Raw genomic sequence first — 18,614 nt, forward strand, 5'->3', positions numbered from 1 at the left:
ATTGGAGGTAAAAATCCAAATGGTGATTTCAGTTTGTTATGTCAGATGCTGTAAAAGGGAATTTCTATGAATATTAAAAGCACTATTGTGTCAAATGCCCAATCATTCACCCAATCATTTGGGTGACAATGAAGAGTGCTTACTGTATTTATCTTGTGCCAGAGGTCCACTACGCACCACAGATCATCATCTCATACTATCCTCATAAGGAAATAATGACAATAATAAACAATCGCATATCACAACAAAGTTACATTAAAAAAAACTTTATTAAGATAAGGTAGGATTAACAACAACAACATGCGTTTACCACAACGGAACATAAAAAGATATTGCACTGGCTTTGCTCTAGCAATCTTTTTTTTTTAACCTTTCTCCGGCAGATCCTCACTCCTCTCCTTCACACCTTTCAGCTTCAAACACACTGTACACACAAAGGATCACACACGCCCATTAAAATACTGGCCGAGAAAACCCCCCCCAGAAGTCCAGTCCGTAGTATAGAGTCAATTGTATTTTCTACCTTCAGTTCAGTTGAGTGGCATTGGTCTCTACACACTGACTTACGGTGGACAGCCCTGACACTGCTATGGGCTTTGCCACACTCTGCACACTGCGGATACAGTAAAAAAACACATCCTGGATGGATCTCCGTCTTTTAGAGATCTAGTGAGGTCAAAACACTGGGAGGTCCAGGGTGGAGGTTACACACAGGGTTAACAGAGAGAGGGAGTGCCCCTATGGGTTACCGTGGCTTCGGGCTCTGGGGGAGGCCTAGTTGAAAATTGGAGGCGACGGTCCCAGGCTAGGCGTAGGCAGTGTTTTGTTTGGCTGAATTTGCTGTGTGTGTGTGTGTGTGTGTGTGCTAGGAGCATGGGGCAGCACACAGCCCTGGGCTAGAGATTAATGACTCCACCGGGGAAACTGACACTTGACTTGACTTTCAGTCAGATGGCCGGACGATCATCATCACACATGGGACTGTGTGTGTGTGTGTGTGTGTGTGTGTGTGTGTGTGTGTGTGTGTGTGTGTGTGTGTGTGTGTGTGTGTGTGTGTGTGTGTGTGTGTGTGTGTGATACAACATTAAGTGTTTGCTGTCAGGGGATGGTGAGGCTGGCGCCGGGCGGTGGAGGATGGCACTCATATTGATCAGAGAGAATAGCAGCTGTCCATGTAGCAATAACGACAGGACCACCTGCAGAGCCGACCAGATGGGAGGATGCCTGGGTGATATGCAAGTGGTTAAATCATAGCGCTAAGCTTGGCCGATATGTCCCTGTGACAAATGACAGCAGGTAGCTCTCTGTGAGGCCTATACCTCACCAACTAATCTACCTATCTCACCTCGATCCTTCTGCACGAGAGGAGACAACTATTCGCACTGTAGGTGATTTAGGACGCTGCCAAAATGGCACCCCATTTCCCATATAGTGCACTACTTTTGACCAGGGCCCAACCTTTAAACATGACGTGCTGTTCCTCCACATTAACATTGTCTGTGGTACATCAGTGGTTAGGTTTACATTACAATGTGCATGTAAAGACCACGATAAGCTCGTCACCCTGGTATAATCCGGGGTAACTTTAGCATGTGGAAAGGCTGTCGGCATTGATAATGATCACTCTCTGTTACAGGGGTGGATTGCAAGTGGCACGGAGGACTCCGGATGTGAAAGATAGAAGAACAACATGTAAACATATTACACAGATCGGAAGCCACAGTCAGTCAACGGGGTTGTCTGTCTGTCTGGGGTTAGGTATTTGACAGCACAGACCTCTACAGTATCTATTAGGACACCGGACAGATATCGTCCTGTCTCACCCGCAGTCATCCCAGAGCCGCTCTCTGCAACATCTCCAACAGCAACGTAAACTTTGCAGGACACACTGTGGACCGACACGCATACAGAGGGAGATTTGAACTCGCACACCAAAAATTATTTAGATGTACGATGTAGGTAGTCACATGGCCATAGTTTTGCACCGTGAAAGCATCCCCTCTTTGCACACTAACAGACACACTCACAAACACTCACACACAGAGCAGTGGCACACAAGATCATAGGGGTGTTCAGCTCACTGATTGGTCGACATTGTCGTGGCTGACCTAAAAGCCAGGGATCTGATTGGCCCTTTTTATTTAGTTGGCGTTTCCATTTGACAGAGATAAAAAGGGTTGTGCAAAGCCCACGCCCCTACTGGCCCGTCCCAACCCTATAGGCCAACTGAGACATCAGTCGAGCATCAGGCCTATCAGGGACAGGCAGTGCTAACAGGAGTAACTAACAAAGTCTACCCTAACTAAAACACACACAAAAACAGACCTTTAAATATTCGTATATATACACATCTGACAGCCAAACGGCAATACATACTCTTGCACGCATATAGAAAGTAAAGTCTGCTAGCTTTACAGGACAAGAGGCGTGACACAGAGAACACAGCGAGTTGGTCCAAATACAAAGTCAAATCAACACCTTTAGTGGCTGATAAAAACAGAGTGCGCAGGGGCTAGAAATAAAGATAATGGTCCATTTGGATGTGGAAAACCACTGGTTGTCATAATACAGTTTATAGGTGGCTGGTGTGCCTACTGTAGTACTTTTGACTGGCCCGTAAACAGACCTGTGAGCTGACTTCCTTGCCTCGGTTACCGAGGAGTCTGGGTAATCGAGCTTCTGCCTGGTACACAAACCCAAATCTCTTTTACTAGATCCGACGGTACCTCATCTTTAACCACTTGACTCTGATCTCATCACTGCGTCGGTCTGTGTGGTTGACCAAACAAGATGCGATCAAATCAGACCAGGGACCAGATCGACCAGTTGTCCCCAGGGCAGTCTGTGACCAGATCACCCGGAACCTCTCCACCTCACCTGTAGTCCATGCTATGTAAAGGCTGTGATATGAACATCCTACTTTTCCTTGATCATTTAAAAAACATGTCCCTTGAGTCAGGGGGTGTAGATTTGGTGAGGCTATCATGCAAGCTACAAGGTGAATGGCTAGGCTAGGTATCCTAGCTACCACGACACATGCTTACACCCACATAGAGCTCTATTCGGGTACACTTGGCGGGTCCAGCTATAATCATGGAAGGGCCAGTGGAGCGGATGGGAAAGGAGTTTACCGTGGAGCGCTATGATATCCAACACAACAGCACCGTTTTAGTAGACATTGACAGCCGCTTCATTAAAATAGTGTGTTATACAGGGACGAGAGGGTTCTCTAGCCAGCCCGCAGTATTATACTGTTAGAGAGACAGAGTGCAGCGTTAGACCATGAGGGAGTAATAATAATAATACACAATGTAATTTGCCTTTTTGTAAACTGCTGAGTGTGTAAACGTGAGCAATGCAGATGGTTTCATTAACAGACTGTTTATACTGATTGCGAAGCACACACTACTTTTATTGCTGAGATACACCCTTTTCAGTCACGGACGACTGGAGACACACGCAGGCAGGCAGGCAGGGTGGAGTGGTGGGGTGGGGTGGGGTGCCATTTTGTTTATAAGGCACGACCTGATCTATTGGCTAGCTAAGAACGCACGTCGGACTACTGGAACTACAAGGGGAAAGGTAACGAGGCGGTATACTAGAAAAAACCATTAGTGCGGGCGTTTGTTAATCCTTCCCTGTGGATCAGTGAACTAACACCCCCCCCCCCGTGTTTCTTTGCGGGGAGAAACAAACACAGACTGACTTCACAGGAACATTAATCCATGTCTGAATGATAAAACACAGAATAAGAAAGAACAAGAGAGGCACAGCGAGCCTGGATGCCTCTGGGACATACACAGTCAGGGCAAAGATCTCTCTCTCTCTCTCTCTCTCTCTCTCTCTCTCTCTCTCTCTCTCTCTCTCTCTCTCTCTCTCTCTCTCTCATAATGATTTGTGTGTTGCAAAAAGTTTTGAATAAATTATAATTCTCATGCAGTTGTTTGTGGATTTAAGATTAAAATCTCGTGACAGCAGTCTGTATCGTCATGGGTGTTTCTTGAGTCTTGTTTTCTGCTACGTCTTCTTGCTGCTGGTTTTGTCCTGTGGGGTGGAGGCTGCGGAGGCAGGGTTGGGTCTCTGTGGGGCAGCTGGGTCTGGCCTCTTGCGCTGCTCCGAGGCTGCAGTAGGGGTCTGGGTGGGTGTGTTGGTGGGCCCCTGCCTTGGTGCAGTAACAGCTGTAATGGCTGGAGTCTCCCTACTGCCTCGTAACCCCATCAATGGCCTCTCTGGGTGGTCCTGGGGCCCCGGGGCACAGTCTTTAGGAGGGGAGGCCCTCCTCTGTGGAGGGGGGGGGGGGGCTGGCTCAGTTTTGTAAGAGGGCTGCCGGGAAGGAGACTGGGAGGACAGGCGGGGCGGTGGCTGAGGGGCAGGGTGTCTAAAGGGGGAGGGGGAGAGGGGTGTGGTGGTGGTAGTGGTAAGGGGTGAGTCGGGTGTGGTCTTGGGGTGAGAGGGTTTCTGGTTCTGGTCTTTGGCCCTCTCAAAAGCCTCCTTGGCCCCAGGGATAGTGAGTTTGACGGGGCCCAGGAAGCTCTTAGCCACAGTGGCTAGCTGGGACACAACCTTATCCACCCCACTCTCTGACCCTGACACTTGGGCTGGGGGGCTGGGGATGGCGTAGGATGGGGTGGCGTAGGTTGGGGTGGCGTAGGCTGCAGCGGCGGCGGCAGCAGCAGCCTGCCTCCGGTTGTCGGCCTCCTTTTTCTCCTTGGTGATGCCTGGGGAAGAGATGGGTGTGTGGGCTATGTATCTGCCATCTATGGATCCAGTGGGGCTGGATCTGGGGGCCTCCAGGCCAGAGTCTCTCTCCTCACTCCATAACCCAGGACTACTGCTCTTCCCTCTGGGCTCAGGTAGCTTGGGGCTCCTCCATTCCTGATGTGAAGATGGAGCAGCAGGCTTCAGGATGGTGTCCTTACTGATGGAGATGAAAGCACTGCCGAGTGTGGCAAAGGTGCTGGACAGGGGGCTCTGGGTGAACTTGGAGCTGGTGTCTGGAGCCTTCCCCTCTCTCCTCCCACAGTCATCTGAGGAGGCTGAGCCGCTGTCTTTCCCTCCCAGCGAAGGAGCACTCTGAGTGGGCTTGTGTTCGGGGATTGTGGAGGGTATGGTGGCTCTGCTGGGCAGCAGGGTGGAGGAGGGGGACAGACACAGGGAGGGGAGGGTGCCCCCGGGTCCCGTGCGGGGGGCGGTGGCCATGACGGAGGTGGGGCGGAGCAGCGGGGGGGTGAAAGTACAGGTGTTCCTGCCCCTCCCGTCTTGGCTGTCCTCCGACCCCTCGTCTGTCTCGTCCTCTGAAGAGTCCACCTCGTGGATAGCATCCTGCTTCTGCAGTGACTCCCTCCTCTCAGCCCGGTCCTGTCTAATGGCTGACAGCTTGTCCTTCAGCTTGCTCTTCCCGGGGGCCAGCCCCAGGGACCCGGCTGCCGGTCCGACGTCCCCCTCCTGACGCCCCAGCTTCCTGCTGGAGGAGGAGTGTTTCTGCAGGCTGCCCTTCTCCACGGGGCCCCCGCGACCCCCCACCCCTGTCCCGACCCCCAGCACCCCCTCTCTCTCCCCAGCGGACTCCTGCAGGATCTGCAGACTGGGGTCTCTCTGAAGCATCTCCTTCTTAAACTCCTGGTGGGAGATGTCCAGGCTGTGTTTACGTCCTGTTACCGCTACAGGCAGCTTCTTGTCACCTCCGGCCCCCGACGCAGAGGGAGACGAGGAGGAGGAGGAGGAGAGGGAGGAGGCAAGCTTCTCGGTGGATTGTACTCGTTTGAGGAGTGGGGAGCGGGGGGGTTCAGTGCTCTTGGGCCTGGAGATATGCCTGACCAGAGGAGGGGAGGAGTGGAGTTTCACAGGGAAAGACTGGCCCATAGAGGAGGAACCCACAGCATGGCTGGGCAGGGGGGAGGGAGAACGTTGGGGGGAGGTGCTCTGCAGGGTGGGGGAGGGGGTGCGGGCCAGGGGGGATAGGGGGATGTTGCCGGCTGACTTGCGTCGAGGGGAACGGTACTGGCGCTGGAGCTTGGGGGCGAGGCCATGGAGGGAGCTGGGCCGGATGTGACCGGAGCTGGCTGGGGAGTTTGGAACACTGGAGCTGGGAGAGCTGCTCTGAGACGAGTTTCCCCCTACTGAGAAAACACAACACATACAGTCAGACCTTTACGCATTTATAATCATCACCTTTTATGACCTTTTCAAGACCTTGTGCAAGGTTTGTGTTTGTGGCCCCGTGTGTGTGTGTATCTTACCAGAGTGTGCAGAGTCAGGCGTGGAGCGGTAACCAGGTGTAGGTGACCTGGGGGACAGGTTGTGTGTGGGGGACCCTGGTCCACTCTCTCCAGAAGACAGGGAGCGGTTGAGGGAGGATAGACTACGGCTGGTGTGGAGCAGAGACGCCTGCTTGGTGATCTTCCTGAACAGAGAGTTCCTCTTCTTGCCGCTGCTAATGGAAACACACACGCACACAGCTGAAGAGTTAAAAAGACACAAACAAACAATCCATTTAACAGAATTTATGTTCCGTCTACCTTGACTTCTGAGAGGAACGGTGCATGGTAAGTGTGTGAGATCACTCAGCTAAGAGACCAACCTTTCCTGGCCTCCATCTTTGGTCTTGGTCTTTTTGTTGCGTCGCGCCATCTTGGATTTGGAGCTGGTCTTGCGGGCGGGGCCTACCTTGATGGAGGTGTTCTCAAAGGGCGTGGCTGAGACGGACACCTTACCACCGCTCTGAGGGTAAGACACAACACGTATAAGACAGGAGCTAGAGTGTGTGTGTGTGTGGGTGTGTGTGTGTGTGTGTGTGTGTGTGGGGGTGTGTGTGTGTGTGTGTGTGTGTGTGTGCGTGCGTGCGTGTACCTTGAGGATGAGCTCCACCACCTCAGTGTGGACCAGGCCGTGGACAGCCTCCCCGTTCACATGAGTGATGAGGTCTCCTTCTCTCAGCCCTGCATCATGGGCAGGACCACCCTCCTCCACATGCTGAGAGAGACAGAGAGGGAGAGAGAGAGAGATGGAGGGAGAGAGAGAAAAATGGAGAGAGAGAGAGATTGAAAATATACAACATGGCAACTCACTGGTAACTGGGAACTCACTGGTAACTCTGTCTTTGATTCGGATGAAGAACCGGATAACCAGTAGTGTAAAATCTCTTTTAGTTTAAGGCAATAAGCGTAAAGAAGCCAGTGTTGTTTGGGCCTACTACTCACCCAGACTATGTGATGTACGGTGTAGATATCCGTGTCTCCCATGTACACCCTGATGGCCCGGAGGGTGAAGCCGTACTTCTTGCCCGCCCGGTGGATGATGATGGGGGGTTTGATGTTGACTACGGCCGGCGAAAGGTCTCTACTGGGGGAGGAGTCTCTGGATGAGGGATTGGAGGAGAGGGAGTGGGGTGACATGGGGCTGGCCAATGGGGAGGCTCCATGGTGGTCTAATGAGAGGGGAGAGGAGATTTGATAGGGAGAGCAGACCAGTAGTAAATAGAGTATATACATACACACCTGTATTATATTACCAACAGTTTTACCTCAAGTTTTGAATGATAAGGCCAAGAACCAATAACCTCACACTGAAAAAAAGTACTCAGACGCGCCCACAGCACACAAACACTAATTATCCCTCCCCACACACACCCCCATGTGTACCTGGAGGGATCATGAGTGAGAGCGTAGTTGCGGAGGCAGACTTGATGACCTTGTTCAGGGGTCTGGACTGGGTGTGTTTTTCCGTGTCTCCAGACAACAGTCTGTGGCGGGCCCTCCGAACTGCCAGGTCACTGATGGCCTTAGGGGTAGAGGTAGAGCTGTCTGCTACCGACACTGTACCACGCTCCCACACATCTCCTGAACTACCCGCTATGGAGAGGGGGGGGGGGGGGAGGGCGTAGAAGAATAGAGAGGTAAATATAGAGAAAATAGAGTACCAGGTATATAGCAACAAAAAAAATAGAAGTGCACCTATAAATCCGTGTTCAATATGTAAATCTATTGCAGAGTATATTTATTTGGACAGTGAAGCAAAAATGTGGCTCCATACCTCAGCATTTTGGATTTGAGATCAAATGTTTCCTGAGGTGACAGTTCAGAATGCCACTTTTTACTTGTGGCCCTGTGTGGCTCAGTTGGTAGCGCATGGCACTTGCAATGCCAGGAATGTGGGTTTGATTCCTGGAACCACACACATGTCAAATGTATGCAGGCATGCCTGTAAGTTGCTTTGGATAAAATAATCTGCTCAATAAAATATATTGTAACTAGTGGTCCATTATGCCTTGCAACTCATTGGGATGGCAGTTTGTTTTCGGTTACACTGAGTGTACAAAGCATTAGGAACACCTTCCTAATATTGAGTTGCACCCCCTTTTGCCTTCAGAACAGCCTCTATTCGTCGGGGAATGGACTGTACAAGGTGTCGAAAGCATTCCACAGTTGACTACAATGCTTCCCACGGTTGTGTCAAGTTGGCTGGATGTCCTTTGGGTGGTGGATCATTCGTGATACACATGGGAAACTGTTGAACGGGGGAAATCCAGCAGCAATGCAGTTCTTTACACACTCAAAACAATACACCTGGCATCTACTACCATACCCCGTTCAAAGGCACGTACATATTTTGTCTTTCCCATTCACCCGCTGGATGGCACACAGACACAATCCATATCTCAATTGTTTCTATGCTTAAAAATCCTTATTTAAGTGACATCAATAAGGGATCATATCTTTGACCTGGATTCACCTGGTCAGTCTAAGTCATGGAAAGTGCTCCTAATGTTTTGTACACTCAGTGTATTTAGCCAAATAGTAACTGAATAATGACTGGAGTGATTTTATTTCTAAAGCCTTATTTGAACGGGATTAGTTTTACTGGGGGAGGTCGGGTAGAGTAATTATGTGCATGAGCACAAAACACCACATCTGTAATTTTAGTCACGTGAGAATCTGTCATGTCAGTAATTTTCACATGGCGGGAGAGTAATAATTCCAGGCAGAATAACCTACTGTTTTTAGGCAAACTCCAAGGTCCTCTGATAATACTGATCCAGTGAGAACTGACATTGCTGTGTTTTGAGGGGTATTACAGTGTTTAACAGGTGCTGGTCACAGTTTGGGTAAGAACATTTTTACCAGCATGTTAAATGTACAACCAGAGGGGGAAAAAAAAACTCTAGACCACCTTTACTCCACACACAGTACACACAGTACAAAGCTCTCCCTTGCCCTCCATTTGGCAAATCTGACCATAATTCTATCTTCCTGATTCCTGCTTACAAGCAAAAACGAAATCAGGGAGCACCAGTGACTCGGTCAATAAGGAAGTGGTCAGAATACGCAGATGCTAAACTACCGGACTGTTTTGCTAGCACAGACTGGAATATGTTCCGGGATTCTTCTGATCGCATTGAGGAGTACACCACATCAGTCACTGGCTTCATGAATAAGTGCATCGATGACCTCATCCCCACAGTGACTGTACGTACATACCCCAACCAGAAGCTATGGATTAGAGGCAACGTCCGCACTGAGCTAAAGGGTCGAGCTGACGCTTTCAAGGAGCGGGACTCTAATCTGGACGCTTATAAGAAATCCCCCTATGCCTTCCGACAAACCATCAAACAGGAAAAGCGTCAATACAGGGCTAAGATTGAATCCTACTACACCGGCTCCGAAGCTCGTCGGATGTGGTAGGACTTGCAAACTATTACTGACGACAGGAAAGGGAAGAAGAGCCGCAAGCCTACCAGACGAGCTAAATAACTTCTATGCTCGCTTCGAGGCAAGCAACACTGAAGCACACATGAGAGCATCAGCTGTTCCCGACTACTGTGTGATCACACTCTCCATAGCCGATGTGAGTAAGACCTTTAAACAGGTCAACATTCACAAGGCCGCGTGGTCAGACAGATTACCAGGACGTGTAACCCCCCCACCCCTTCTTTTACGCTGCTGCTACTCTCTGGTTATTATCTCTGCATAGTCACTTTAACTCTACTTACATGTACATATTACTTCAATTACCCCAACTAACAATTGCCCCCACATATTGACTATGTACCGCTACCCTCTGTATATAGCCTCGCTACTGTTATTTTACTGCTGCTCTTCAACTATTTGTTATTTATTTATTACTTAACACTTATTAAAACTGCATTGTTGGTTAAGGGCTTGTAAGTAAGCATTTCGCTGTTGTATTTGGCGCATTTGACAAATAGAAATGTATTTGATTTCAACATGGGAACAATGATGCTTAAAACAAAGTGCTATGCACATAGCCTACAGATGAATGATCTGTCAACTTTCTCAGTGCCTCTTTCTCTTTTAAAAGTTTAAGTGGCTGATATTGTGCCAATGAATTGATCAATTCAAAAAATATGTCAGTTAATGAGTGAATGAATGAATGGTTCTTATTGACAATATTAGGCCATATCTAGACAAGTTGGAATGCCTTCAAGCCTAGAACAGACTCCAAATCAAATCAAACTTTATTGATCACATACACATATTTAGCAGATGGTACTGCGGGTGTAGCAATAACGGTACATTTTGAATGAGAAGATAAAAAATTATTAGACGGGGAAGTTTGGTAAAACGAATCCTGTCCGAATCATCCTCTGGAAAAACAGACATGCCCGGTTAATAATTACATAACCTGTGTGAATAGGGCTTAAGTGAGTAGATAAGATGTTCCGGAACACTTCTAAATTGAATTTAAAAAATCATGAATGAATCATGAATAATGATAAGTGAGATGCAGTTGAGAGTATACAACAAAAAATGTTTTGGGGGGGTATGACCTTTGTGCCTCTAATCCTCTCATTCATCATTATTCACGATTCATTGGTGATTATCCATAATCATGGTAGCATCCCCATGATTGTAGAAGAGTATCTTAAATAAGAATTTTAAATAAGACATTTGTCTCATCTATCCCCCTCCCATCAAAAGATGAATGCACTAATTGTAGTCGCCCTGGATAAGAGCATCTGCTGAATGACTAAAATGGCAAATGTAGAAGTGTTCAGAAACATCTTCTATTCTTAATTACAATAAAAGTGACTCCAAAATGGCACAATTTATTATTCACCATTCAGTTTATATTGTGAAAAATATAATCCAAAACACAACCAAAACATTTACATTTTAATCATTTATCAGACTATCCGGAACGACTTACAGTGCATTCATCTTAAGACAGCTTGGTGAGCCAACCACACATCACAGTCGTAGTAAGTACATTTTTCCTCAATAGAGTAGCCATCAGCAAAGTCAGTGCTAGTAGGGAAAAAATGTAAATGCGAGTGTTAGTTCACGAAGGGCAAGGGTGTTCTTTTTCAAATGTAATTCAACACTTTTTTTTATGGGGAGGATACAAATGCTCCAACAAGATTGTAGAGTCACAAGCTTGATGTAGTTAATGCATGCAAGGAATATGGGAGCCTAATATAAAAATGTAGCTTACATATGGAGGGGAGTGTATATGTATATACAGTGGGGTTTGAAATGATTGACACCCTTGAGAAATATGAGCAAAAATGACTGTATAAAAATGTATTCAAATACTGAGCTATATTGTATGCTTAAACAATTGGGATATTGTTGTCACGCCATGACCTTAGAGAGCTTTTTATGTCTTTATTTTGGTTTGGTCAGGGTGTGATTTGGGTGGGCATTCTATGTTCATTTGTCTATGTTTTGTATTTCTTTGTTTAGGCCGGGTGTGGTTCTCAATCAGGGACAGCTGTCTATCGTAGTCTCTGATTGGGAACCATACTTAGGTAGCCTTTTCCCAACTGTGTTTTGTAGGTAGTTGTTTTCTGTTTAGTGTTCAGCACCTGACAGGACTGTTTCGGATTCGTTTCTCACTTTGTTATTTTGTTCTAGAGTTCAGTGTAAATAAAAATCATCAACACTTACCACGCTGCGCTTTGGTCCGATCCTTCATGCAACGACGACCGTTACAATTGTCATATTTTATACTAATACAATTGCTCAGAGAAAGAGATTCTGTTTAACAAGTAATCATCTTTTTATCAAAAAGGTAGGGGTCAAAATGTACACCCCTGTATTCAATACCATTCAATACCTCACCTTGCAAGGATAATGGGAGGGATCCTCCATACAGAATCTTTCCTGATCCTTGATATCCTTTGTCTGTGCTTATGGACTGCCCTCATAAATTCAAACCACTGGTTTTCAATGAGATTCAAGTCCGGAGACTGAGATGTCCATTGCAAAATAGATTTTGTGGCCAATTAACCATTTCTTTGTGGATGCAGATATGTGCTTGTGGTTAACTGTCTTGCTTTTGGCACTTGATCCCTGAATCCACTTGTTTAACAAGCCACGCCCAATTCTCTCATTCTGAAATGAAAACATTAGTTCACAGATAGTAGTTAGTTAACTAGTTAACATTTCACACAGATTGCCAGGGTCCATTAAGCAACTAACACGTTATAACTTGAAGAACGGCAAGGAGACGTATACCAGTTAATAAACAAGTGGATTCAGGGATCAAGTGTAGCTGGAGCTGGGCCTGGCTTAAGCTGCATGCCAGTAGAGGGGAAAGAAATATGTGAACGATTGGCTGAGACTTGGATACGGCCAGTATTGCTTCAAACGCTCATCACTCGTTTGCTTACAGCCAGTAGTGATCCAATACCCCCCCCCCCCCCCCCCCCCCCCCCCCCAAAAAAAAAAAGAACGACACGTTTCACGTAGGTCACATAAACCCGAAAGGTGACTAGTTTGCATCCCTGGTCATGTGAATGTAATCAAAGCAGACACCCATCTATAGAATGAGTATATTGTTTAGCCAGTACTGACGTGTGAGTGTGGCTCTGCTGAGCTGGCTGGTGATGGACCCAGGTGTGGTGGGGGACTCGACCAGTTTCAGCTCTCTCTCTATTGGGAGCTCTGGGATGGAGAGGGGCAGCTCCTCACTGCGGGGTCCCCTGACTCCCCCGGGGGTCTGGCTGAGCAGGCTGGGGCTCTTACGACTGGGGGCCACCCCTCCTTCCTCCTCCGAGGAGATGGCGAAGCGTGGCATCTCGATGATGGCGGAGCAGCAGCGTCTACGCACAGCCAGAGGAGGGCTGGAGTCACTCTCAGTGTGGGACGACTCCGAGACGGACAGACGCTTACGCAGGCTGTGGGAGGGAGACACAGGAGAGGGATGTTACAAATGCAGAACATACCGAATATAATGTTTATCAAAAGGTTGTGTCAACTACCCTAACTAAATAAAGTGCTAGGGATTTAGAATCTATAAGGCTACAGTTCTGTTGTTGGTGATATTTCTCATTCTTACTCATATTTTTTAAACTGCATTGTTGGTTAGGGGCTTGTAAGTAAGCATTTCACTGTAAGGTCGACACCTGTTGTATTCGGTGCATGTGACTTATAAAATTTGATTTAATTTGATGCAAGAAACAGACACCTCCTGCAGTGGAAGACTTAAATAATTAGTATACACAATAGTAAATTAGGCTTTGGTTTGCTGGCCTCGGAAGAGCCCCTATACTCACATCTCAGGTGACCCCACCAGCCAGGAGCGGTCTCTGGACTTGAGCCCACTGAGGCTGTCGATGCGCTCTCCTCCCTCCTCACTGAGGCTGCGCTTGGTGGGTGGGGGGGCCCGCTTCTCCTCATGAAGGGAGAGACGCTCCATACTGCTGTACACCTACACAGTTTTAATTACATCGAGTACACGGAGTGATTACATTTGCAGTAGTGGCGGTTGTGTGTGAATGTGTGTATGTGTATGTGCGAGCGTGGTTTACCTTGCTGAAGCGGGGCGAGCAGGAGGAGAACTGGCGCATCTCTAAGTGATCGTCATCGTTAGTGTCGTCCTCATCTTCAGAGTCCATGTGGTGGTACCTGTCTGAACGGGCTGGAGAGAGAGAGAGAGAGAGAGAGAGAGAGAGAGAGAGAGAGAGACATTAACACATTGGAAAGAATTAACAAAAAAACAGAGCAAACTAGAATGCTATTTGGCCCTACACAGAGAGTACACAGCGGCAGAATACCTGACCACTGTGACTGACCCAAAATTAAGGAAAGCCTTGACTATGTACAGACTCAGTGAGCATAGCCTTGCTATTGAGAAAGGCCGCCGTAGGCAGACTTGGCTCTCAAGAGAAGACAGGCTATGTGCTCACTGCCCACAAAATGAGGTGGAAACTGAGCTGCACTTCCTAACCTCCTGCCCAATGTATGACCATATTAGAGAGACATATTTCCCTCAGATTACACAGATCCACAAAGAATTCGAAAACAAATCCAATTTTGAAAAACTCCCATATCTACTGGGTGAAATTCCACAGTGTGCCATCACAGCAGCAAGATTTGTGACCTGTTGCCACGAGAAAAGGGCAACCAGTGAAGAACAAACACCATTGTAAATACAACCCATATTTATGCTTATTTATTTTATCTTGTGTCCTTTAGCCATTTGTACATTGCTAGAACACTGTATATATATATAATATGACATTTGTAATGTCTTTACTGTTTTGAAACTTCTGTATGTGTAATGTTTACTGTTCATTTTTGTTGTTTTTCACTTTATATATTCACTTTGTATGTTGTCTACCTCACTTGCTTTGGCAATGTTAACACATGTTTCCCATGCCAATAAAGCCCTTGAATTGAATTGAATTGAGAGAGAGAGAGAGAGAGAGAGAGAGAGAGAGAGAGAGAGAGAGAGAGAGAGAGAGAGAGAGAGAGAGAGAGAGAGAGAGAGAGAGAGAGAGAGAGAGAGAGAGAGAGAGAGAGAGAGAGAGAGAGAGAGAGAGAGAAAAGAGGAAAAAAAAAGATTAAGTTACATGACAAACTCATTTTCATGACACAGTACCCGGAGACTGGAAGATAGAATAAGCGTGTGTAGAGCAGTTATGAAGGGTAAGCTCTATGTTGAAGTACAGCGACTGTTTAAACGGTATTCTATTATTTCAATGACTATGGAGTGTGAGTAAAGGAATAGCAGGGTAGGTTCAGGGTGTTAGTATAGGTACGTCTACAGTGCCTTTGGAAAGTATTCAGACCCATTGACTTTTTCCACATTTTTGTTACGTCTCTAAAAGTTTTTCCCTCTTATCAATCTACACACAATACCCTATAATGACAAAGCAAAAACATGACATTAATTTAATCCATTTCAGAAAATAAGGCTGTAAGGTAACAAAATGTGGAAAAGGGGAAGGGGTCTGAATACTTTCCGAATGCACTGTATATCATGTAGAATAGGTGTGACTTACTGTCAAAGTAGCTGGTGTCTTCCTCTGACTCCAGCTGAGGGATGAACTCTGCCTTCTGTCTCAGCAGACTGTTCCAGTCCAGGTCATAGAAGAACCGGTGTTGCTTCACCTCGAATGCACTGCCTGTACCCAGCCTCTCCAGAGGGTTCTGTCTGAGGAGTTTACAGATGAGGTCCTGGGCATCGTTAGGAAGAGCCTCCTCCTCCTCTGGCCATATGATCTCATCTACAGAGACAGAGAGCAGAAACTCTAGTCAGATGCATTTTTCCCACATTTGTTCAGAAAACACAGCAATCACTTTTCAAAAAAAAAATCTGTCCTTCTCTGTTAGAAATGCAGACTCCTGTGTTTAATGGGCTCCTGTTATCTCTGGTGCTCACCACTGATGACCTGTCCAAAGAGCTCCTCTGGCGTGTCTCCAAAGAAAGGGGCACAGCCCACCAGGAACTCATAGAGGATGACCCCCATGGCCCACCAGTCTACTGGCTTCCCATAGCCCTGTCTCAGGATCACCTCTGGGGCTATGTACTCTGGTGTACCACACACCTGGTAACACACACACAGGGGGGGAAGGGTCAAGTATAGGCAAGGAGAGAACTGAAAACAGCACGCGTGCCTTGGAGGTTGCTGCTTTATATACATAGACTTGAAACCACTGGCCACTTTAATAATGGAACACTAGTCACTAACGTTGACATATTTTGCATTACTCATCTCATATGTTTATACTGTATTATATACTGTATTATATTATATTCTACTGTGTTTTAGTCTATGCCGCTCCGACATTGCTCGTCCAAATATGTATATATTCTTAATTCCATACCTTTACTTTAGATGTGTGTGTATTGTTGTGAAATTGTTTGATACTACTTGTTAGATATTACTGCACTGTTGGAGCTAGAAACACAAGCATTTTGCTACACCTGCAATAACATCTACTAGACGTGTGTATGTGACCAATACAAATTGATTTGATACACTCTTAACGGCACAATGTTGCATTCGTTCTCATACCTGTACACACCGTCATACACTTCTGTCATACACATTGTTATACATAAAGGAAGATTGAGTGACCAGTGGCAGAGTTAGGGTGTTATGTGTTGGGGCGCCAGAGGTGTCTCTCTCTGTACCTGTTTATCCAGGAACTCCCTGGTATCTTTCTCTATGTGTCCTTCATACAGGTTAGTGGTGAGGCTCATCAGACCGATCTTAGACAGGCCAAAGTCTGTCAGCTTGATGTGGCCCATCGAAGTGATCAGAAGACTGCAGGAAGGAAGTAGGGAAGGAGAGAGAAAGAGAGAGAGATGGAAGCATTGTGAGATGGTGAATAGCCCTTACAGAGGGTGAATTGCTGAAGCCCATGAAGTATCAGAATGAAGTTGGAAGACAGATACAGCCTTCTTGTGTGTGTGTGTTACTTGTCCGGTTTGAGGTCTCTGTGTACGATGCCATAGTTGTGGAGGTACTCCAGTGCCAGCACGGTCTCAGCGAAGTACATGCGTGCCATGTCCACAGGCAGAGCCCCAATGTTCTTCAGCAGGGTGGCACAGTCACCACCTGCGGAGGGCAGAGGCAACGACAGTCAGTACACATGCACCCCCACTCACAAGCATGGGGTTGGAAGAAACGGTGTCAGTGTGTACACAATGTGTAAGGAAGAAGGGGACCGCTTCCCGATTCTACTAATTAGCTGCTCATCAGGGCCTTGATCAGCTGGATCAGGTGAGTTTGGAGCAAAAGCCTGCATAACTAGTAGCTCTCGAGGGAAAGGGTTGGCCAGCCCTGATGTATGTCAACTGTGTGTATGATTAGCTGTTACTTTCGACATACTCCATGACCGTACAGCGGTGTCCATTGTTGCTTGTTTGCTTGCTTGTGTGTTTAAATGAGCCGTATGATCAGCCCTTACCCTCCACATACTCCATGACCATACAGAGGTGTCTGCGTGTCTCGAAGGAGCAGAACATGGAGACCACGAAGGGGTTCTCAGCAAAGGTCAGGATGTCTCTCTCTACAAAGGCCTGCTGGATCTGGTTCCTTAGGATTAGGTTCTGCTTGTTGATCTTCTTCATGGCAAAACGCTGACGCGTCTCCTTGTGACGCACCAGAAACACAGCACTGCAGAGAGAAATGGTTGTGGGACAGAGGAGGGGGGAGGGAAGAAGAGGGAGAGAGGGGGGAGGGAGAGAGAGCACGAAAGAGAGAGAGAGAGAGAGAGAAAGAGAGAGAGAGAGAGAGAGAGAGAGAGAGAGAGAGGGAGGGAGAGACAGGGGTTAGAGAAATGGAGAGAGAGGGGTGAGAGAGAGATAGAGAAAGGGGAAGAGAAGATAAATAATTAAAGGGTATCATGATCATTATCGTCATTGTCATGGGCTAACACACCCATGGGGACGCTTCAGTCTTAATCTACTGTCTTATAAAGGTACAAGCCTGCCTCTCTGGCTGTCTGCCTTTACCCGTAAGCCCCGTTGCTAATGAGCTTGATGTTCTCAAAGTCCTCCTCCCGTGGGGCCTTGGTTTTAGGGGGAGCTACAACAGGTACCGTGGCCCCTCGACTATCCACAGAGTCGTCTGTCTCTGGCGTGTCTGGGTTCCCACTGTCGTAGCTGCTCAGCTGGGCCATCTCCTCCAGGGGATCTCTGGTGAGACCCAGCTGGCTGATGATGTAGCGGGGGATGTCTGACTTGATGCCCTGACCCTCCTTGGCATGGCCCTCTGCTGCCTCCAACAGGTGGTAGAACTCCTCCGGGTCAAACTCCTGTACACCAGGGAGAGACCGAAGGGGGAGGGGAGAGGGAGGGAAAGGAGAGGGTGGATTAGAGAAGATGGTGTTGTAATCCGCCAAAGTCATGCAGCCAATGCAATACAGGTTGGGATGTGTTTGTTTGTTTGTTTGTTGTGGCTCACTGGCTCAACCACAGCACAAATCATGAGCGCATAATCAAGAGGAGGTAATGAGAATGTACTGCAAAAGAATCCGCAACAGCACTGTACTGTACTGTATAGTATGTGAACACTGCTTTATTTCCTTGTCATCTGACAAAGACTTTCTAATAATAATAATACAGGTAATTGTATAGCACTTTTCCTTACAGAGTTATCTCAAAGCTTTACTGAGGAAAAAAATATATATATATACAATAAAAACAACATACATTTTGAACCAAGGCAGGTAAATTAGCAATATTGATGGAGCGGCTCTCAGATAGCCTGAGCACAAGTCTCTTTAGCGAATATTCCACTCCTTGTCATTGCCAAAGAGACTGGCCTTTCTGTCATCTTCAAATGTGAACATTCTATCATCAATGAGCTACAGAGAACAGAGGAGTTGATCCTGATTCGATAACCCTCACAGCTATCC

The 18,614-nt window shown here is 47.2% G+C and overlaps 1 protein-coding gene across 2 annotated transcripts in view; it reads right to left on the reverse strand.

The window, feature by feature from the left end:
• Positions 1-250: 250 nt before the first annotated feature.
• The window catches only part of LOC109897225 (microtubule-associated serine/threonine-protein kinase 2), a 146,653-nt gene continuing 128,289 nt past the window's right edge, over positions 251-18,614 (reverse strand). For both annotated transcript variants that reach the window (XM_031833704.1, XM_031833703.1), the window contains 15 exons: positions 17,710-18,011; positions 17,163-17,371; positions 16,672-16,810; positions 16,384-16,516; positions 15,628-15,793; positions 15,248-15,472; positions 13,772-13,881; positions 13,517-13,671; positions 12,816-13,138; positions 7,641-7,850; positions 7,200-7,426; positions 6,850-6,972; positions 6,581-6,720; positions 6,240-6,433; positions 251-6,119 (listed from right to left, as the gene is read on the reverse strand). In XM_031833704.1, coding sequence (XP_031689564.1) covers positions 4,018-6,119; positions 6,240-6,433; positions 6,581-6,720; positions 6,850-6,972; positions 7,200-7,426; positions 7,641-7,850; positions 12,816-13,138; positions 13,517-13,671; positions 13,772-13,881; positions 15,248-15,472; positions 15,628-15,793; positions 16,384-16,516; positions 16,672-16,810; positions 17,163-17,371; positions 17,710-18,011 — 4,758 coding nt within the window. In that variant the 3' untranslated portion in view covers positions 251-4,017. The remainder of the gene's footprint in view (positions 6,120-6,239; positions 6,434-6,580; positions 6,721-6,849; positions 6,973-7,199; positions 7,427-7,640; positions 7,851-12,815; positions 13,139-13,516; positions 13,672-13,771; positions 13,882-15,247; positions 15,473-15,627; positions 15,794-16,383; positions 16,517-16,671; positions 16,811-17,162; positions 17,372-17,709; positions 18,012-18,614) is intronic.

Source organism: Oncorhynchus kisutch, linkage group LG10 (assembly GCF_002021735.2).
Source record: "Oncorhynchus kisutch isolate 150728-3 linkage group LG10, Okis_V2, whole genome shotgun sequence".
Classification (NCBI taxonomy): Eukaryota; Metazoa; Chordata; class Actinopteri; order Salmoniformes; family Salmonidae; genus Oncorhynchus; species Oncorhynchus kisutch.